This window comes from Tachypleus tridentatus, chromosome 13, assembly GCF_004210375.1.
Source record: "Tachypleus tridentatus isolate NWPU-2018 chromosome 13, ASM421037v1, whole genome shotgun sequence".
Taxonomy (NCBI): Eukaryota; Metazoa; Arthropoda; class Merostomata; order Xiphosura; family Limulidae; genus Tachypleus; species Tachypleus tridentatus.
In genome coordinates, this window is record NC_134837.1 from 112,391,716 (window position 1) to 112,415,246 (window position 23,531).

The 23,531-nt window shown below is 33.2% G+C and overlaps 1 protein-coding gene across 3 annotated transcripts in view; it reads left to right on the plus strand.

The window, feature by feature from the left end:
- The first annotated feature begins 741 nt into the window (after positions 1-741).
- The window catches only part of LOC143239014 (phosphatidylinositol 3-kinase regulatory subunit alpha-like), a 69,816-nt gene continuing 47,026 nt past the window's right edge, over positions 742-23,531 (plus strand). Inside the window, exons 1-5 of one of the 3 annotated variants that reach the window (XM_076479739.1) lie at positions 818-871; positions 2,392-2,553; positions 8,425-9,120; positions 12,007-12,093; positions 13,274-13,321. In XM_076479739.1, coding sequence (XP_076335854.1) covers positions 9,024-9,120; positions 12,007-12,093; positions 13,274-13,321 — 232 coding nt within the window. In that variant the 5' untranslated portion in view covers positions 818-871; positions 2,392-2,553; positions 8,425-9,023. Of the gene's footprint in view, positions 1,094-2,391; positions 2,554-8,424; positions 9,121-12,006; positions 12,094-13,273; positions 13,322-23,531 lie in introns of all 3 variants that reach the window. The other 2 variants (XM_076479738.1, XM_076479737.1) reach the window with 2 other exon arrangements.

Below are 23,531 nucleotides of genomic sequence, written 5' to 3' on the forward strand. Positions count from 1 at the left end.
GGTGGGTGATAATGACTAACTACCTTCCCTCTAGTCTTACACTGCAAAATTAGGGACGGCTAGCACAGATAGCCCTTGTGTAGCTTTGTGCAAAATTTAAAACCAACTAACTAACTAATCTTAACCAAATGGTGAGGGGCTCGGCATGGCCAAGCGTGTTAAGGCGTGCGACTCGTAGTCTGAGGGTCGCGGATTCGCATCCCCTTCGCACCAAACATGCTCGCCCTTTCAGTCGTGGGGGCTTTATAATGGTCGGTCAATCCCACTATTCGTTGGTAAAAGAGTAGCCCAAGAGTTGGCGGTGGGTGGTGATGACTAGCTGCCTTCCCTCTAGTCTTACACTGCTAAATTAGGGACGGCTAGCACAGATAGCCCTCGAGTAGCTTTGTGCGAAATTCCAAAAAAACAAACAAAAAAGTTCTTAGAGCTATAACATTTTCACAGTTAAGAATGCGGATCATGTTTATCATTGTGGCTCGAACCTTGGGTTTTTATATTTGTAGAACGTTCAACAATTGAATAGATCACGCCTGCCTCTTAAAGCTGTAAATCGGTTACTTTGGCTCCTGATTAAACCTTTTACCTGGTTACAATCGTAATTTTTTTTTAAATAATTGCCAAATTCCAGTTTTGCTTAACAATTAAAAAAAATAATTTAGTTACAAATGTGAAATTAATTGCCAAAAGCCATGATTTACAAATTCAATGCTGTTGTTCGCGGATTTTATTGTTTCGAACTTTATTTACGCCCCTGTTTGACAGAACGATTGGTTGAGTGGTAGGTGTATGTTGATATCCTTTTCCATATCTATGGGTTCTAGGCGACGGTTAGGCCTAACAGAAGCTCGTTTAGTCAGTTAGGGCTGTAAAGGTAACGTTTGTGTTCAATGTTTTGAACGTAATTTTGTCTGACATTTTTAGTATTAACTATTATCATAAAACTTCAGTAGTAATTGGTTATTATAAATGGCCATTTCTTGCTAACTCGGTTATGAGTTATAAATTAGTGTGTGACTTTTGCGATTATTTTAATTTTCTGAAAGTGAGAGAAATTGCGCAAATAATGGCACACCCAAGTTTCACGATATAAATTGTAAGTAAATTATTTGTACAATAATTGAATTTATTATTTTTGAAATATTTGAAAATAATATTGTGCAACTCTAACTTAAGATCAATGAATCATAAAGGTACCAGAACCTGAAGTAATGATTTATATTTTATATAATAGTAGTACTGTCACAATTACTGTTAGTAATGAGTATAGTAAGGAAGAGTGAAAAAGTAAATATTCACCAAACATATGTTTCAAATATATGCCATAAATGCAATGCCATAATTTCTCATTTAATTTGATGAGAACGTTGAAAGACGTGCTGTACATTGTCTTAAAGAACAACAAAAGTGTTCAACACTAACTTGCATTAATTTATTAGACTGTAGGTATGGGATAAGTTACATTGTATCATACTTATAGTGTATAACTAACGTGGAAAGTAAGAAGTAAAACAAGGAATTAAAACGTTGAGGCATAATTGTTAATTTTTGTTATATTTAAAAAGAAAAAAATTGTTGACACTATATTCAGTATGGTCCTCATGTTTATAAAATAAAAATCTGAGGAACGGTCTGTTAAGTTGAACTTAGCAACAAGTAGAAATCCATTTTCAAAGATTACTAACCATGCTTTTACAATAACATTTAGTATTTAAATCAATAGTTCTTTACCATTAAACTCGCATATTTATGAGTGATTGCACTAGTGGTTGAAATGTACCTGGTCTGAACACAAATCTTTCAGTGTAAAAGCTGTTATGGGGATATAATTAATCATTAAGTAAACCAGTAACAAAACTATTAATACTAAATAACTAATTGTTCCTGGGCCTTTACTAACAGGGGTTTAAATTGTTCAACTTAACTTTAGTAATAATTTAAATAATAATAAAATAACACTTGCGAAGTATACCCTTTCATCCTAAAGTAAAATAAAATTATATATTTGTGATTCCAGTGTTATAAAAATTATGAACTTTGTATTGTTACTGATACTGTTATTAATAGACTCCAAGGTTTTGCCTTAAACTTGTGGTATCTGATATGGGTCTGACCAACCACTGAAATATTTTAAAAAGTAAATATTTTGAGCAAGTGTACCAACTAAAGGTTATTTTTAGGTAGTAAAGCTAAAGTTATTAGTTATGAAATATTAGTGAGTTGTTTAATTTATCAGTTAGCTGTGCATATCTACAAGTGAAATAGCTTACATTTTGTTAAGTATACAAGTATTAGGTGGGTAGGTTGTTTAAGTTATTAAAGAGTGGGCTGGAATTCATAAGGTTTTGTGGATGCCAGGATTGAGTTACATTTGACAGTTGTTGGTCTGGGCAGGACTCTAATGAGGCTCACAAAGACACTGTATAGTATATGCTCAAAACAAGGTTACTTCAGTACAACTTGAAGCCAGCTTTGGGGAAGACTGTGTCACTGTAAGAATTAAAACAGCAGATAAAAGACATGAATAAAGGAAGCAAGACAAGAAACGGACATAAGGTAATGTTTGTTTTGGAAGAGGTTCGTGGATTAAGAGGTTCTTTAATAGTAAGCAAATCTAAGCTATAGAGAAATGTTTAGTTAACTTAATAGATTGAACTATTGTCTGCTTGCAGCAAGGAGCAAGATGATTACATAATGGGAGACTCTTATTTGTTAGTGGTGAGGATAACAAGAGGCTTACATAATGGTTGACTCCCTTATTTGATAGTGGTGAGGATAACAAGAGGCTTACAAAATGGTTGATTCCCTTATTCAGTAGTGGTGAGGATTAAAGTTTCCTTCTCGGGTGCTGAAGTCAGGATATTATCAAACATGTTGGCAGTTTAACTGCTGATAATAAGAAACTGTTTAACTGAGATCTTAAGGATTGCAAGTCACAAAAATAGCTTAGCAAAGTATAAAAGACTTATTCAGAAATTCCATGATATAACTTGTCATGTGGCTTTTTCAGGTATACATCAGGCTAGATGTGGCACTGAATTACTTCTCAGGATTTTAGGTTTAAAATAAAAAATATGAGGTTAGAGCAACAGATGGTCTGGTCAGAACTGTTGGATGGTTTTCAGGACAAAAGTTAATTATATGTTAGAAACAAGCTCATCTTGTAATTTGTAGGATGTTTGGGAAATTTTAAAAATATTTACTTGCTGAATTCATGATGATGAAAAACCACATGAAGTAAAAATGTAGTCTAAAGTCTCTGTTAACCTGAAAATGATCTGAGAAGATCAAAATGTTATCTTGTATTTTATTTTAATTGAAGTTTTAATACCCATACCAGTCATCTTTAGAATACAAACGTGCTTAACGGTGTTTGAGATTTGGAAGTTGAGACTAAACAAATTAATAGGACAGCTAAGGTATTAGAAGTTATGAAATAGGTTTAGTGGATAAGTTAAATAATGGTTCCTGTCTATATTACACATACAATTCAAATAATGTAACCAAAATGCATTATTTTGAACTTATTATAGTGAAGGTCATTTGTCCAACCTACAAAATCATTCTATAGTACATGAACATATCTTTAGATATAAATGTGTAGAAGGTTAATGCCATCAGCAATATTTAGTAATTTTACTCATAGTATCACTAATGTAAATGAGAAAGAGCTACAGATCTTAAATAGTAACAGTGATCTGGTTTAGTTGGGCTCTATTAAACCTTTTGCTGTTCCACACATCATATGATGTTTTAGTTTTCCTACCACCATTTGAAAAAACATCTGTTACCTGGTTGCACCAATGATTCATAGATGTTGAATCTTGGTAATAAAGACAATGGAAAAAAAGACAATTACACAAAGAGACAAAGATGTCATTTTGAAAATAGCATCAATAACAGCCAAGCCTAAGTCAGTTATTAAAACCATGTAAATGAACTGAGTTAATAACACTTATGTAACAAAATTTTCACTTGTTAATGTTCCTGAGCAGAAAGTGTTATTTTCCAACTGCTTATGCCTAAAGTCAATGGAAAAAAAACTATTTTTCTCTTCAAACTTTGCTTTTTGTAAATAAAAATGTGCAAATTTGCCTGTTTTTACATAGAAAATAGGTTAATTTCTAAATTTCATTATCCAGGTCGCAAAAGCAAAGTTTGAAAGGAATAATGGCCACTTTCTGTACTTTTATCACATAAGCAATTAAGAAATAACACATACTATCCAGGAACAAAATTTGTGTTGTAATTGTTATTAATACAGTTTCTAATCAGGCTTCCACTTATTGTTCAATGCTTGCTGTTAAGCCTCATTGTTATGTTGTTGTTTTTTATAATTCGTATGCTTTGTGCATGTGTGATGATAAAAGATTAATATCATTATTTTGTCATTTTATATCATTCCTAAAATATAGAACTTTTTTTTACTTTTTTTAGCTGTTTATATTATTTTTTCTATATTTGTCTTTTTCTCCCATTGACTTTTTTCTTTGTTTCCATTGTTTTTTATTCTTGTCTTTACTATTGCCACTGGTGGCCAGACATAGCAATGTACTTAATGTAAATATCAGGTCATCCATTAAGCAATGTCCAATTTTAGGTTCAGAAAAAGAAAAAGGATTTCAAACACTTTAATATTACTTAATCAATAATGGATGTTCCATTATTATTAATTACTTCCTGCCAACAATTCACAAGCTTGTGAATGCTACTTCTATAAAATTCTTGGGGTTTGGAGGAAAAGAATGTAAAGAGGGTAGTTTTGATATCTTCATATGTTCCAATCTCTTTTCCATCAACTTAGTTCTGGAAACTTTGGAATAGATGATAATCCATTGGGCCAAGATTTGGAGAATGAGAAGGATTTGGAAGTTTTTCCCATTCTATCTCTTCAGTCTTTGCAGATGTGATCCTTGCTGTATGGGGCTGTGCATTATCCTGGTGTAACACAACACCTCTACGATCAAACAAACCAGGCCTCTTTTCTTTCAGTGCAACATTCAAGCACTCTAACTGTTGACAGTAGAAGTCTGAGTAATTGTTACATTGAGTGGCAGCAACGTAAAGTTGAGCACTCTAACAATATCCCACCAAATGCTTAACAAGACTTTCCTTGGGTAGAGGTCCATTTTTGGCTATCCTTTAGCCAGTTTAACTGCACTGAGCCATTGTCTGCAGCACTTAACATTTTTATAAAATATCCATTTTTCATCTCCAGTCACTAACTTGTCCAAAAAAGGTGTTACATTTACAAGAGTGCAGAGAAGTGCAAATGTCTACTCTTTCTCTAAGGTTGGCTTCTGTCAAATCATGGGGGACCCATTTTCCAAGTTTTGTCACCTTTTTCAAGATGTTGCAGATGACAGTGAACTGTTGAATGGGTTGAGTTAAGCTTCTGTGCTAGTTCTTTAACTGTTACAGCACAATCTTCATTAAGTGCATCCAGCAGCAAGTCATCATTAAACTCAACAGGATGATCTGAATGTGGCACATCACTTAAGCTGTAGTCACCTGATCTGAACTTCTAAAACCACCTTCAACATTTTCTTTTATTGAGAGACTCCACACCATAAACACATTGAATGTTTCGTGTAGTTTCTGCTGCACTATTGCCTTTTTTAAACTCGTAAAGCATTATATACCTTATGTGCTCCTTGGACACATCCATCTTCATAAGGGATTATTTGATTAATGATCTGAAAAAGTGGTCTTGGGTTAGTTTATTTTATTTGTCTGAACATTTTTATTCACGTCTTACTACATATTTCAGTCATTAAAGCCTTCTACAAAGACAGAAATGATGATACACTTTCTGTATTAAATTTTCAGACATTACTAATGGGATGACCTGATATTAGGCATTTGTATAGTTGTTTGTGACTATGATAGTATGCTGAGTGTAATATTTGTGCATTATAGGTGTATTATTCATGAAGGATTCAGTGCCAGTGCATGAGATAGGAGTGCAATACCACAGCTGGAATAAACAAGTCTTATGTGACATTCTGCCTTATCTCACAGTCAGTAAAGACCACCCTTAACCTAACTGACCTTCAACTCCCTCCTTGCATGGCACATCATTGGGCTTACATTGAGATAATCATACGTGTTTATTATTTACTTTTGCATGTTTTACTGTTCTACAAATCACAAGACAAAAAAGTTTGTTTATTTTTGTGCTTCTGGTTGTTGTTTTTTCCCTGTCCCACCTGAGCAGTGAAAGGGTTAGTAAGTTATTTTTTCTTTCATCCAACCACTATGCAGAGTCAATTATCTAGTCTTTCCATGTTGAGTGAGTAAATTTGATCAAGTTCTTGGAGTAAAATTAAATGGGGACCCTTAACCATTATAGCTAACTGCAACTGTTGTTACTTCACTCTGTGATGCTGACTTGGAGACCCATGCACTTTCATCCAATCAGATATATATACTTAAAAAATGTATGAAATACTCATTCTATCATTGAATTAATCATTTATCAGTGATGCAAAGTAATTTGAAAACACCGTACATGTGCACACTACTACAGGGTGTTTGGAAAGTCACTGTGCACTTATATGTTTATTAATAGACATGTTTCAATATAGAGTACGGGAGGTAAATATGGATGACAATTATAAACAATGTTGAAAGTGACCCCCATTGGCATCAGTACAGGCCTAGATCCTTCTTATTTGGTTTTTAAACACTGCTATCAGTTGCTGGCTTGATATAGACTGAATAAAATATGATTACAAAACTGCACAGTGACTTTCCGAACACCCTGTATTATATGAAGGTGAGTCTTGTAGGTTATTGATGTGCAGTTGAATTCCATGAATCTGGTATAACCTTGTGATGAGCAGTAAATCAAACAGATTGGGCTTCACACTGACTTTTTTAGTATCTTGAACAGTGTTTTATAAATAAATACTTCAAAAGAAATTATCCTCAGCAGTGCTACATATTCTTGAAATTTCTGTATAAATAAAGACTTTTCAAAACATCATGTCATACATTCTATGTTGATGCAATTTTCATAGCTGTTCTTTTGGATAACCAAAGAATTAACAGGATTAAGGACTTATTTATTTGTGCTAAATCTGCTTAAGATATTTTATATTTCCAACAGAATTATTTATTTATGAATTAAGTTGCCATCAGCTTTAGTATAATCCAGTTCTGTACAGGAGTCAGAGATGAATTGACCATTCTTAAAAGTATAGGATTGGTGTGTAAGGATCTGGCTTTGAAAAACCAGATGGTTTCTTGTTGATAGTTGGTTATGTTAAAGGCAACCATAGTAGATTTAAAATAACCTTATTTGCTGTTCTAATGTTGTGATCATTAGGAAAAAATAGAAGATAACCAGTGCTTTAATTGAAATGGAAGACTATGGTATAATGGGATTTAATAAAATAAGATTTAGAAAGCCTTGATAATAGGAGTTATTCTAGTTTCTAAGTTATAGAAATAAAATGTGGAGGGGTGGCTTTTTATATAAAGAATGAACTGAACCTGTTGGAACTACAGGTATGCAGTAGGTTGAATCTATACTGGTTATAATTAGAGGATTTCAAAGGTAGAAAGCTTGTAATTGTTATGCACCAGTGTGAAACTTTTACACACACTTCCTTCCTGGCATTTTGTGACAGAAAGTAGACTCACTGGAATCAAGGATTTTTGAAAGAAGAAAGTGCCCTGTGCTTTTAGTTTGGTTTTTAACTGAAGTGTAATCACAGTCTACACTGTTAACACTTATCAGATTATCACAAAGGATAGAAGGGATAGGTCAAAATCTACTTATTGTTTTTATCTTTAGAAAAAAGGGTATTAGGCAATCTTGAACATTACAATATTATATGCAGAATTGAAAAGGTAAAAACCTTCAATTTCTTTGTGCTATATTTTGAAAATAACATGATGAGAGGACATAAGTTTAAGATTTAGCTAAGCTACAATTGAGATAGCAGAAGAATTTCTAACATAAAATTAAAGTTTTGAAGACTTAAAAATGTATTACTTCTTTTATTCATAAACAATTATTTCAGTTACAGTTAGTGTTAATTTCCAAGCAGGCTGGACTGATTTACAGAACAAATTTCTATATGCAATAGTTGCTCTTTACAAGATTTGAAGACAGGAGTTAATGATGGGCTTACATTTTAGCTTTTCACTAGAATGAGTGTGTAAGGACAGTTTTGAAGGACCAGGTAGTCAACTGTTGTTCACATGATTTATTAAGTATTTTCTAGTGAAACATAATTCCAAGTTTAAAAATTTTGAAACACTGACATCTGGTACCCATATGACTCATAGGTGTTGCTTCAAAGAATGTTCCAATAATTCATTAAAAAGTTAATACACTAGTAAGGAACTATTTTACAAAGTTAAACTATAACATTATTTGTGTATACTGAATAAAGTGAATGTTTTCTGTATTTTCAGGATTCCCAGACATTGGTTTTGGAATATTTTTGAAAAGAAATACTATATTTCATTGGAGTTTTTCATTCTAAGGACTCTACTAGTATAATTCCCAGATAATTGTGTTAAAATCCTACATCATACAGGATGCTTGCATATGTTCCATCTGAATCAATATAATACTGATTGAAATAACCTGGCTTCTTCTAAGATGATGGATAAATGGACAAGAAGGTGATTAATTCTGTATTTTCTAAAAACTTTGGGATCACAATGTGCTCACTAACTTGTGTGAGTGGCTAAAATGTATTAGGTATGGAACAGAAGCCCAGGGGTATTTGGACTGAAGGAATCTTCAGTATGAGCAAGTTGGTTTACTACATCTACCCATCAGCAAACAAATACAGTAACAACGAAACATATTGTGACAGGTGATGTTGTTGAAGGGAAAATACCATTTCATTGTATACTGCATGGAATAAGTGATACATCATGTGGTCTTGTTTTGGGTAAAAATTGGAGAACAGGTATATTTGGGTATTTTCCAGGTAGTGGCTGAGATGTTTTGAAAAACAATATTTCTGCAAAGATACAGGGACAGCTGTATAGATCAGGTTTTAATGCTTGTGGAGATATCACCTGTTGAGAAAGAGACATTTTCCATACACAGTAAAATGGCTGGAATTAACTGTGTTCCCGACTACATTGAGACTTCTTGTGAGTTGATTGATTTTATCATTAATTTCTTTTGGTTATAGGTGTTTGTAATTTTTAATTGTTTGCATGTAAGATTATTATTTAAATATGAACTTGCTCCTTAAAAGGTTATTTAACAAATACATGAGAAGCAGAAATGGGAAATAGACATGCTTATAAATATCTTGGAAAGTCTGTGGTCATAGTTAACATAGGAGATAAGGTGTCTCCCAAAGTCACATCTATATTGAATAGCTTACAGGTGCATGAACTGTGCAAAATATGGATTGAGACAATGAATACTTTTCATTTCAAAAACAGAACCAAACTAAGTGTTTTTTAACTTGAAGAAAAATTGCAATATTATATGTTAACTTACAACAGAAAATGTCTTTATTAAGACTGTAAATTTGCTATCTTTTCTTGGAATTTGCAATTATTGAAAAGAAACAATTTATATGTTAACTTACAGGTGAGTTTGTACTGGATTTAGATCCTTTCGTATAGAAAGGTTATTGACGTACCAGAAAGTGTGAAAATAGCGGTTGTAATGTAACATACAGTTTTAAGGCTTTTATTTGTAAAGGAAAGACTTGTAGCTTGGACTTGTGTGTACTAGAGCAAAGAACAAGTAGAGATAATTTAAATCACAGAAGTTTTGATGAAGTACCTGTGGAAGATCTGTGTGACATTTGAATGACTAATTGACAGAAATGGCTTAAATGAGTCACTAGATGTCACTTTGAAGGCTTATATACAGATGTAGGCAAAAGTCTTACTTTAGCTATGTAGTAGTTTAGTTGGTATTGAACAGAATGTGGTGTATAAGTTTATAGAATAGTTTGATGTGTGCTATGCTATTCATTATGAATTTTAAAAAAATGTATGGGTTGATGATGTGGTAAATAACACGGGAATCTTTGTCTTTACCCAATTTATTTATAACATATTACAGTATTCATTATTACCTTGCTAAACATTTAGTATAAGCTTAAAGAACTCAGTATGTATACATTTAAAATGCTGCACATACCATACAATGACCAGGTTGACTTTGTAGGAAGAGCTAGTGGGAATAGGGGTGCTTTGTTACCAACCATCAACACCTAGCTCTTAATGTACTTCCACAGTGTTTCACATGATTGACAGTCATTGTCCACAGAAGTGTTGTACAGGCTAAAGTTGAAAGGTCATGGGTCAAAGTAGAAAGTGGATGTAACTCGAGAAATGGCTCTTTATATCAGCTGAGTAAATGTAGTATTACAACAATGGTAGCCCCCCACCCCCCATTTTTCTTTTGCATTTTCCCATAGAGTGTACTAGTGCAATCTCTGAAATATATATAATATTTCTATGCCATTTCCTACACTGGCTTATGTTTTTTTGTTAGAAAACTAGCTGGAGTACCTGTTTAACAGACAGGTGAAATGAAAACTCATTTGTAACAAAGATAGGAAATTGTACTTCTATATTTCTTCTTAACATAATAAACATTAAAAGAACAATAAAAATAGATAAAGGTAACAACACTGGAAAGAAAGACAATGCTTTCAATAATTGCATCAACATGAAATTAGATCAGGGGTCTAATTTTCCTCTCTTGACCCTCCTCATGTCATCCTTTATCACTGTGTCAAGTTTGTTATTGATCAAAAAATGTGGAAACGTATAAAGTCTAGATACACATATTGATATTAATTTTTATAGATTTAGTAAAGTTTATATGTAAGGACATGGTCCCCTCTGTGAATGTGGTTAGTGTTAACTTGCATTACAGACAGTAAATATTCAGTAACAAGAATAATGGAAGTGGAGGGGTTTTATGAATCTCCCATTGACATGCTCCTTGTTTCAAACTGTCATCCAACAAAGTTAGGGTGAGATGGGCCCAGTGATCTAGGACAAACAGATAGACAGACAGATTTTTTTGTGTTTTTGTATATAGATATATGCTATGCCATGTTGTGTATTATAAGGACATTCTCTTGAAAGTTGTTTCCCTCTGCGCTTCTTCAGGTAAGTTTTATATTACCTTACAGTTATCATTGCATTCTTTATTTTGTAGCTCATTCAAGCTGTATGTATTCTCAGGACACAGGACTTCATAAAACTCCTTGTTAAATGTAATGGTGCCTATGATATCAATACATTTTATCATGCTCACCTAGAAATATAAGTTGAATAACCTTCCTCTTATCAGAAGATCACTTTAACGTTGAGCTGTGTCAGCGATAAGAGTAATTTTCTATTTATTGTAGAAAGAATCATATTACTGTAAAAATGACATTGTTTCTTATCTGTTGGTAAATACCTGCTTAACTTGGAAAAAAGAAATTGTTGAAAGGTGAAAGAGTACAGTAATTGGAAGACTGTGAACACTTTTCTTTGATACCACATAATACACTTTATTGTTCATTACAAATCATTGATGTTATGGAAGCTGGGTAAGTACAGTCTCTTTCATATTCTCCATTACAAATCATTGATGTTATGGAAGCTGGGTGAGTACAGTCTATTTTGTATTGTCCATTACAAATCATTGACATTATGGAAGCTGGGTGAGTACAGTCTCTTCTGTAATCATTTTTTCTTTTATGAAATGTAAAATTCTAATTACTGTAAGTATACAGTCATGTCTATCATGTTTTGGTTGGAGTACTGTGTTCTGTATTTTAGACATGTCCTCAGGCATGAGAAAATAAAGGATATGTAGTACAGTTTAAAGTGTACAGAATGTTGAACTTGCATGCAAGTTGTTTTGAGACAGAATATTTTAAAGTTTTTAAATGTATATACCATTTAGTTCTTCAATAATGAAGTACCACTATTGATATGTACATATATAAAACAGAAAAATAAGAAAAACAGACTTTTCAACAAAATGTTTTCATGTTTCATTGTTTTTAGGCTTACCTCCAGTTACTTTAAAGTTTTGGACCTCCCAACATCAACTGATGGAAATGTTTTTTTTGACTCCTGTCCTTTGTAAACATTGTAAGTGTTTTTGATGTTACTCATTTTTATGTTCCATATCACATTTACTTACAATTATTAGAAGCTATGTATTTATAATGAGGTAAATGTTTACAGTTACATACAGAACATTTATTTCCAATATAATTAAGCACAGTTATATGAAGCCTAACTTTACTCATCTGGGTTTCTTTCTTAGTCTTTTTTAACATTTGTGATGAAGTAATTTTTTACCAAAATATCTTAATTGCACCAACAAACATTAATTTTTAAAATTTTCCTTTGAAGGACAGAGCCACCTCTTCACACTCATCTTAATAATTATCTCTATCACTAACTTTTCAAAGATTTCTGTAAGCCTTTTCTTCTTCTTTTTTTTTTTTAAAGAGATCATATACAATACCTGGGGTTGTACTATAAAACTCATTTGAATATTAAAGAAATTATGGTTGTGATGTTTTTTCAACTTAAGAACTTTTTTTTAAATTTTGGGCTGGTGTTGCCTTCCTTCCTCCATCAGACATCCAGAGGTTACTTGTATTTTTAGAAAACTGGGACCAAGGAAGATTTATAGAGTATAACACTATTTATCAGATAGCTGCTTCAGAAAACTAAGCTACAGTGTGTCTAAATTTAAAAATGTTCATTGCATCAAGAGGAACTCATGGATGAGTTTGAAAAAGTGTGTCAAATAAAATGATGTGAAATTAGCTTGATAGTGCATGTCAAAATGCATGTTGTGTGTGGTGTTTTATGAGACAAATGTATTAATAAGATTGAACTATTTATGTATTTGTTTACCTTAAGAAGTTTTTAGAAATAGTTTTATATTTGAAGATTACTGGTCAAAATAATGAACCACTTCGGCAAAGATATCCCATAGAGAATTGTTCTTGAAAAGTCTGTAACCATATTATGTGATGAAGTTTGTTGTACAGACAATTAACTTGTGACATTTAAAAATTTACACACTTGTTGCTAGGAGAGAACTGCACATTACTCGCTAAATACTGGACTTACATAAGCATTTTCATCCAGGTACTTAATTCACTCTTAAAAAGACTAAATGAGCAAACTTCCTGTCTCGTGAATAGCAGGAAACATTTGTTTCTACTGGAAGCTCTTTGTGTATATGTGTTGGTAATCATTTATGGACTCATTTGTACTGGTTTTATAAGATCATTTTTTGAAAACTTTTCAGGTGAAGATTATATCTGGGGAACTGGAAAAGTTGGTATGAAATGTGAAGGTAAAAGAGATTTTTATGTAAGAATTCTTATAACCATATTTAGTTTAGTGGAACTGCTGGAACATGTATTTGTTGTATGTATAAAAGATTTAATATACTAATAGAATAAGTTCACACCATTTACAAATACTATAACAAGGAAATTTAAGACAATACATAAACAGGACAAAATTTCTCATAAAACCAGATAAATAGCAAGTGTGATAAGAACAAAACAAAAAGTGTCAAAACTGTGATGAAACAGTGACAGTTCACATATTTAATTATTTTGTAGTATTCTGAAATACTCCAACATCTCTTCTTTCATGATCTAATAGTTTAGCTGTCTAGTTACAAATGCTATCACTAGAATTTCCATTAACTTTAATTTATCAGGAGGGTAATCAGATTATCTTTCATTTATAGATACAAGCTTTTAAATTCTTGATTTTCATTTATTTACACTTTTGAACTGTTGTAAAATTAATATTGACAAAAGTTGAATTTCTTATCTTTGTATCATTAAAACTCCCTTGTTGTTTACTGGTAGTTATCACTGTGACATTTTGTAGTTTTAACCTTAAATTATTGTTTACTGGTAGTTATCATTGTGTCTGTTTGTAGCTTTAAACTTAAAATGTTGTTTACTGGTAGTTATCACTGTGTTTGTTTGTAACTTTAAAACTACCTTGTTTGTTACTGGTAGTTATCACTGTGTCTGTTTGTAGCTTTAAACCTATCTTGTTGTTTACTGGTAGTTATCACTGTATCTGTTTGAAGCTTTAAGCTCACACACTTGTTTACTGGTAGTTATCACCCTGTCTCTATGTAACTTTAAAATTGCATTGTTGTTTACTGGTAGTTGTCACTGTGTCTGTTTGTAGCTTTAAACTCTTGCATGGTTGTTTACTGGTAGTTATCACTGTGTCTGTTTGTAGCTTTAAGCTCACACAGTTGTTTACTGGTAGTTGTCACTGTGTTTCTTTAAGATTACTTTGTTGTTCCAAGTACCAGTGTTGGAAGTTCTCAGTGGGTGTTGTGGACATTGTGTCTGATGCTGGTGTTTGGGTATAATGCTCACGAAACCTTGGAGTCCCTCAGGGCTGTGTTTTGAGTGTCACACTTTTCAGTATAAAGATTAATGCCATCACTAAACAACTCCCTCTCACTGTTGCAAATGGGCTCTATGTCAACGACTTTCACATCTCATGTCAGTTATTGAACATGAGATATATTGAGTGGCAACTACAAACTGCCCTCGATCGTGTACTGAAGTGGAGCAAGGCAAACTGCTTTAATTTCTCTCAAACCGTTTGCATGCAGTTTTTCCTCCAACGAGGTATTCACCCTGATCCTGAACTCCATATTGGTGAAGTTTTGCTGCCTGTGGTCCCTGAGACCAAGTTCTTGGGGCTTATCTTTGATTGTAAGCTGATCTTTATACCACACATTAAACAGCTACAGGTCAAATGTACAAGAGCACTGAACATCCTCTGTGTCCTCTCTCCTACCAGTTGGGGAGCAGATCGATGTTCTATGTTAAAGATGTATCATGCTTTTATTCGATCGAGACTCGATTATGGATCATCGGTCTATGGCTCTGCCAGACCCTCGGCCTTAAAGACGCTGGATCCCATTCATCATCAAGGGCTTTGGCTCTGCACTGGGGCTTTTTGCACCTCCCCAGTTCAGAACTTATACGCAGAGTCTCATGAACTTTCTTTGCACCTTCACCGTCTGCAACTGTCTCTACCATATTCTTCAAAACTTCATTCCTTACCAAAGCATCCCACATGGGGTTGTGTTTTCTTTCCTTGGTGGGCCATACTTTTGCAGAGCAGATGATCTGCCATTGCTCCTTTTGGCCTTCGCATCCAGGCGCAGTTGGATGAATTGGGTCTGTCCTTGGATAACATTGCAGTATCCACTGGTCAGTCCATCCCACCATGGCTTATTACAGTCCCCAAATGTGACCTTTCTTTAAGTAATCTGAAAAGAGCAGATACTCCCAATTGGAAGTACCATCTTTTATTTACAGAACATCTTTTGAACAATCTTTCCATCCCAATTTATATGGATTGTTCCAAATCAGGTGACTCTGTGGGCTCTGCCGTGGTGTGCTGCAGTTCAGTGGTTGCATGCAGAATCCCCCTCTACAGCTTCTGTGTTCACTACTGAACTGTATGCCATTTCTCTTGCCCTAGATCATATTGAAGCTAAGCAGTACTTCAACTGCACTATTTATACTGACTCGCTTAGTTCTCTACTGGCTCTGGAATTGCTTCACGTTAGTTCACACCCTGTTCTTGCTGATATTCAAAACCGACTGGCCCATTTCTCATTAACATCTGCTTCTATCCAGTTTTTCTGGATACCCACTATGTTGGTATTTGCCAGAACGAGCTTGCTAAATGTATCTGCTCTGGCACTATCACCACAATGCCTATTCCACACATGGAGTACGGTCCTGTATTCAAGGCTTGGCTCCGTGCCAGTTGGCAGTCAATTTAGAGTGAACAACTCGAAAACAAGCTTTTCCAAATAAAACCCTTTATTGGACTTTGGCCATCTTGCTTTTGTAAGGATCGGAAGGAGGAAGTTGTTCTAACTAGACTATGCATTGGTCACAGTTTTTTAACTCATCATTTTCTTTTATCTTAAACTGATGCACCAGTGTGTAGTCTATGTAACACTCAAATCACTGTGAGCCACATTTTACTTTCTTGCCATTGTTACGACTCTCAACGACGGCACTATTTTAAACATGTTCTGTCCCAAGGTTTGTCCATAACATTAGACAGTGTTATTAGTGACTGTGACACTGTCCACCTTGATAAAGTTTTTAGTTTTTTAAAGGCCATTAATCTTTTTAATGTCATTTTAAGTGTTTTATATTTATTCATTAAACCTTTTTCATTGTGGTTCCCTTTTAAGAATCACAGTCTCTCTAGTTTAGTTGGAATTAGAAAATGGCCGTAACATTAAATAACTCAACACCAGGACTGGAAAGGCCAACTTCAGGTGACTAATGCTGCTGTTTGAACTACTCGTTAGTCATCCTGGTGAGTTATTACAGTTTTGCTGCATGTGGTTTAAAACTTTTATTTTACCTTTTGATAATGGCCATAGTGACACATAATCCGGAACCAGGACTGGAAAGATCAACTTCAGGTGACTGACGGTGGTTCTTGTACTTACCTGTTAGTCTTCCTGGCAGGTTATGATAATTACCATTATGCTACAGAAAGTCCTTTACAACTTCTCTTACTGTAGTTTCTCTCTCTACATTGTAGACTGGGTGTCAATATTGGTTTTATGCTATTTATGTTTTAAATGCTGTTTTGTTTTACCTTCATCTCCTATTATGGATTTTACTATATTTACTTTATTTTTACATTTTTACTGGATGTTTGGTGCAGATAGCCTAGCTGCTTTGTGCCATTAAATACTAAATCAACCAACCAACCAATCACTGTTTTTGCTTGTAGCTTTAAGCTCACATTGTTGTTTTCTGGTAGTTATCACTGTGTGTTTCTTTAAACTTACTTTGTTGTTTACCGTGTTTCTTAGTATTTTTAATCTTGCATTGACGTTTACTGGTAGTTATCACTGTATCTGTTTGTAGCTTTAAGATTACATTATTGTTTACTGGTAGTTATTACTGTGTCATTTTGTATCTTTAAACCTACATTGTTTTTTACTGGTAGTTGTCACAATGTCCATTTGTATCCTTAAAACCTGCCTTGTTTACTGGTAGCTATCACTGTGTCTGTTTGTAGCTTTAAGCTCGCATAGTTGTTTACTGGTAGTTATCACTGTTTTTGTTTGTAGCTTTAAAACTTACATTGTTGTTTACTGGTAGTTATCATGGTATTTGTTTGTACCTTAAAATTACCTTATTTTTACTGTTAGTTTTTACCAAGTCTGTTTGTAGCTTTAAACTTACATTATTGTTTTCTAGTAGTTATCACTCTGTCTGTTTGTAGCTTTAAGATTACATTGTTGTTTACTGGTAGTTATCACTCTGTTTTTATCTTGAAACCTACATTGTTATCTTTGAACTTACCTTACTGTTTTCTGGTTATTATTACTATGTCTGTTTGTATCTGTAAACTTAGCTTATTTTTTATTGTTTGTTATCATAGTTGTGTTAATTTGAATGTTGTAAATGTTTGTAATTTTATGACATTTTGTTTTGCTTTTTTCTCTCATTAGTGCATGTGTTTAGACTCAGGTGGTAAAAAGGCAGTTAGTTCAGACAATACTATTAGTCAGTTGTTGATAGTATCAAATGACTGTTAGCATGCACTCACTGCTTTTAAAGTAAATAAATATACATTGTTGCCTCAAGTATTCACACTGTTGTGGGAAAAGCAAGAAATGATTTATAATAGCATTACTAATTATTCTATCTTTAATCTAAATCAAAATATTCAATATATTTAGGTCCCTGGTTTTAGGTTTTAATTTTTTCTCCTGCTGTTTAGTTATGTTGTCATAAAAAATTTTAAAAAGTTGTGGCAATCATGATAATAAGAAGTTAACTGTCAGTTAGTTGGACAAACTCAGTTTATTGGAATCTTATGAGTTACATGATTCCAATTCCAGTTTTCATTCTGTAATAGTTCCCCTTTTGACTGCCTGTTCTGATTTTAATGAATTTAGTAACTAATATAGGTGTAAATAGCTCCAGAACTTTGGCAGTTTTTCTCCTATAAACATAGAAGTGCATTTGCACTTTATCAACACTTGTGAAAAATGATCATAACCTGTGCTTGAGAATTATTATGAGGAGCCTTTGTTGAAACAGATTAAAGATAGCAGTTACCTATAGGGAAGAGAATAATGCATAACTAGATGGCTCATATAGAAGCTGAACAAGAATCTGTGGTTATCCCTTCGTTTGCAACTTTTGTAAATCTTTACACAACCTCACATGTAAAGATTTGTGACAGGCCATTAAAATTGTTGCATGTTAAATGCTTGCTTCATGTGATGTTAACAGTGACTGTCTGTGCTGACATCATGTCAGCTGTACCTGAAGGGTTAAAGGAGGTGCTCTGTGTAGTATGAAACAGTGGGTGATAACTAAAGTTGAGTGAAATATTTAATGTATTTTTGTATACCATATTTTCAATGAGTAATCAAACTATGTTAAACAAGTTACAAAAATATTGTATTCATGGCATAAGTTAGAAATAAGAGAGGCAAGACTAGGCTTCAATCAGTCAACTTACGATTTGAAGTTGTCTAAGTCCTGCAAGCAAAAACTCCAGATATCGTGAAACACCTGAACTTTTACAACCAAAATTAATTTTATGAGTGACAATTTCACTAAAACATATAAATTATTGTCTAGAACAATAATGATACAATTACAATGAGAAAGGTTGGGAAAAAAGAAAAATCCACTAGTGTTACCCTCATTTACCATTACAAACAGCAGTGGAGTTAGGTTAGGCACATCTGGCTTATGAGAATTTGGGCTGGTTCTAAGATTTGAAAATAGTTGTTGAGGCCTGGCTTAATGTTAAAGATATATTTTTTTTCTAAATAAATTGTTTTTTTTAATATAACTTATTATTGATTTTTTAACACAGGTTTTAAAAGTTTTTGAAACCGAAATTTTGATGGAAAGTGATTTTTCTATCACATTGTCACAAACAATCTTAATACACAGTGCACTCACTAAAGAAAGGTACTTGACGTCAAATAAAGAAAGCAAATATTTTTCAAAAGTATTCATGATTTAGTGGTAGAAACATTTCCAGCCTTCATTAAAATTTCAGGATGTGTCTGGTCTGTAACTGAAAGTACAAAATACAGAAAGAAACTATAGTTGATGCAAATTATGAGAGTATTCCAAATAGGAATATATATATTCTTTATAGTGTGGAAATTGTTCTTAAACAACAAAAATATTCAATTCTAGTTGTTTTCCTTCAACCTTTATAACATACCAAATCTGTGCTTATTAAGATAACTTTTGCTTGTGTTATTCCTTTGAACTAGAGAAATTGGACTTCTCTCATCAGATTGTCATCTACAAATTTCTTGTCTTATTTTGTTCAATATCAGTGTTTGATGTATATGTTCAACATAAATGTCGACTTGGGAAAGAATAGCTACAAAATGAATAAAATATAGGTAATATAAATTTCATTTAACTTGAAAGCATCAGTTGAAGAACTTTATTAAACCCTGTTGGGGTTATTTACTCTTTGAAAATACCAGGTTCTTTAAAACTTGTTTTTTTGTTTCAAGATTTTTGCTTTTCCCACCTATAGAAATATACTGCATGAAGAATAATGGACAAAATATATCATTCAAAGTTTGAAAGTTATTGATTTTTAAACAATCTACTTTCTTATGATAAAAGACAATAAACCTGCATTCAGTAAACGTTTTGAAAAATTAAGTTTGATTCTGGTATATGTATCACGAATTGATTGTTAATGAATTTAGTTTTTACCATATTCTTATATCATTCTTATGCCTGCTTGTTTGTATCTACCATGTTATTTAAAGACAATAATGTTTCTAGTGAACATTAAGATTTTCTTGGGCCTACCTTTGTTTACAATATGTTGATGTGAACTTGTTATTTAATAGCTCCAGTAAAGCAAATATATTTGTTGTGAACATTGAAATTTTATTTGGCCTCCCGTGGTTTGGCGAGACTTGCAAGTTGTGTGTGTTAACTTGTTACTATTAGGCAGTATCACCAAAACATACAGCTTTTAAACTTTATTGTATTTCAATAATTAGTCAACTTTAATTGATGATTATTGTTACACGCATTATGTGTATAGCACTAAAGCCAAGGATGTCACTTTGACATTGAAATTTTCTTAGGGCTAACCATTGTTTGGGTAGACTTCCAAAGTGTTCACCCTGAAGATGCCACAGAAGTGAAATGCTGGTTTAAATAAAAATATATTTTATATTTACCTAGTGTAAAGGTAGTTATGTTTTTTACTTTTGTTAAAATGTGTAAATCCCTCCAGTATACACAACAATAAATTGCAAGGTGTTGTATAAATTTATTATTATAAGGGAGAGCCACCAAAAACAGTTTTTATACCATGAATCAGCAAGTACTTAAGTTCACTTGTTTACTGTTTTTAAACATTTTGTCATAAAAACTCGTGTAAGGCGGATGAAACCATCTAAAGAAATGGACAAAAATGAAAGGTTTAATTTAAATAAAATCCATATATTGTGATTTTGTGAACTGTGTATTGGAACACACACAAATGCTATCAGGGTAAGAATGTAGAACTGAACAAAGTAACATAACACCAGTGCATTCGGTTACATTTTATAACTTCCATTGCTGTGAACTACGATTGTTCATGAGGCCTAAAACTTTTGATTGTTCAGGATTGGTCGCATGTACAAAATAAAAAAAAAAAAACTTCAAATATTAACAAGTGAGTCCTTTACAAGTAATTGTATACTTATATATTAGTTATATTATGTAAGTAATTTGAGTTGACATATGTAAAGTAATATACACACATAATCAAATATCACTGCTGATAAACAGAAATCTTTCATTTAGATTTAATATGCTCCTATTGTAAATGTATTATTAAATTTCACATCTTAATTGTAGCACTTATTTGGAAAATCTTGAAGCGTTTTAAAGAGAGATAAAAGACATTTTATAGGTTTTCACTTTGTGTTACTAAGTCGTATCAAAATTAAACTAAGATCTTTTATTTTTGATGTTTTAATATATAACGGTTGTAAAGAAATACAGCTTTTTGTATGATGTTGGTTTTCCTGTATAGAATTTTATACACTACGTTATGTGGTCACATATTTATGGTATACAAATACATGTACCAACACTTACCCCTAATTGTGATTACTTCGTGCAGTCATTGGCCATGCCACGATATCTTTATCAGCCAAATGCTATCATTTGTGACTTGCTAAACAATGAATGATCCAGAGTAGTTCACTGAACTTTCTTAATATTTTTGTTTTATCAAATTATGGTGCGAAACAATCGGAACAAACTTTTCCCAAATTATTTTCGGCTTTAACACACTTTTTTATCTTCATAATACGTTGGTCAAGTTTGTATCAGTTGTACATGAGCAGGATATGGCATAGTGCGAGTGAGTCTGGATCATGGATTCTAAAACTTGTGGTGTTTCATACGTTGCTACTAAACACCTGCATTGTTCTTTGGTACCATGGATTCCTGGGATAGAAATGATGAAATATAATTACATTCACTCGAGGGAAGCTATCAGGAAGATTACATTCTCTCATATAAATTGCATTTCCTCGTGATTTTTGTTGTTGTTTAATCCAGGCAGCATGCTCACTTTCATTGGTCAATACTAAAGTAATACGGATGGACCATGCATTTCCGATTCGGAAAGGCAAGTAGAAAGATGAAATTCCTTGGTAATTCTGGAATGTAATATTTCCATCTCTGGATGTTCTGTAAGAGGGACGGTCAGATTCTAACATAAGTAGCCTTTTTTCCTCTTAGGACGACTATCAATATATTTCCTCGTGTAACACTGCATGAAATTCTAAAACGAAAGAAAAATAAATTATTTATTGTTCACCTAAAGTAGAAGAAACAACTATATGTTACGTACACATGATCAGATATTATTGTATACTAATTTATATAACTTATAACACTGTAGACTAAGATATTTCTCCTCAATTCATTATTAATAAATGGTTTTTCATTTCGAAACATTTGTCATTAGTTTTACAAGTTAAGGAAATTAACATATTTTTAATGAAATTACTAGAATGTTGGTAACGAAGCGTTGCTCTATCGATCGGTTTAATTAAAATTAATAAAGGAAATAAACTTTAAATAAATACTGATATTGCTAGTCGATGATGGATAAAACGAGTTGCTACTAGAGGATGATACCTACTACCTAAATTTCTGAATGTGGTGATTTGTCAACATTTGAAGAATTCCACACCCAGTTCTATAAATTTATTACAATTATGTATATTTACAACTTAAACTAGAGATAATCTGTTATATTTTTCCTTACAAAAGATAGGGGGAGCCGTGACGCAGCCGTAACTTTGCAGGTATATAACGCTTTTAGTATGGACACAGCTCAGATAGTCCGTAGTGCAGCTTTATCAACCACTGGAACTACTTTTCGTACTTTTTAGCCAAAATCGATCGTTTATTTTGTTACCTGGAAATTCCACGTGCAATTTATTGCGCAACATTGTCCAAGTTTTGGAATTAACCGGAATACGTTTTTGATTTAAAAAAAATTGAAAATATGTCATCAGGAGTAGCAGAGGAAATAAAACCGTATACATGCATAATTATTTTGTCTGTTGTCTCTTCAGTGGATTGCACTCTATTAAAAATATATATATATATATAATCTAGAAGAGCTGTATGTGCCTAACCACATCTGATATGAGTACTTTAAACCTCCATTAAAATTAAGGAACCCTTCTTTTTGTGTTTAATTCACACACTTAACGTCTGTTGACATTATTTCAGGGTAAGTAGTGCTGTTATTAAGTGTCTAAATCCAATGTTTCCTAATTACTATAAATATTTATCAGTTTTGACTTTGGTGAATCGAATTTTTTTATTTGGTACCAGGCCTGATTCTCATACTGGTCTCAACATTAGCCCCTTACTGCGCCTGCTTGGTTTCACGTGCGTGCATGTACCTCATTTTCCAGTCTTGGTTGAGGCCGCCTAGCAACTAACTACTGCGCCGTCACCAACCAACCCTAGTGGCTCTTCTCAATTCTATTATCATTCAGGCAGTTCTAATACCCGTACGTCGTCGATCTTTTTTAGCCTGGATTACTGTATATACTTGCGTGTTCTCAGGCGAGCGGTCGCATGGAATTCTGGGAAAATGATCACTGCCTGCGAGGTCACGGAAGTTGCTGTGCGTACCGTTCTTAAAACAAAATCTGTCTTAGACTAGACAGTGAGTGATTTGTAGTGAAATGTGCAGGCAGTGTAGGGGTAAAGTCAGCTTCCCAGCGACAAATATGCCTGCATGAACAACACTGTCACAGAAATACTGACACGTCCATCAACAAGCTTAGTGGTGTAATTAGACGTTAAAGTATCAAGCTTAACGCATTATCTTAACAGGTGTTTTTAACCTAAAACGTACGAGAAACTGAACATCTATTTCCTCGCCAGTGTTTATCTCCAGACAGATAACAGCAAAGAACGAATTCACCTGACTTA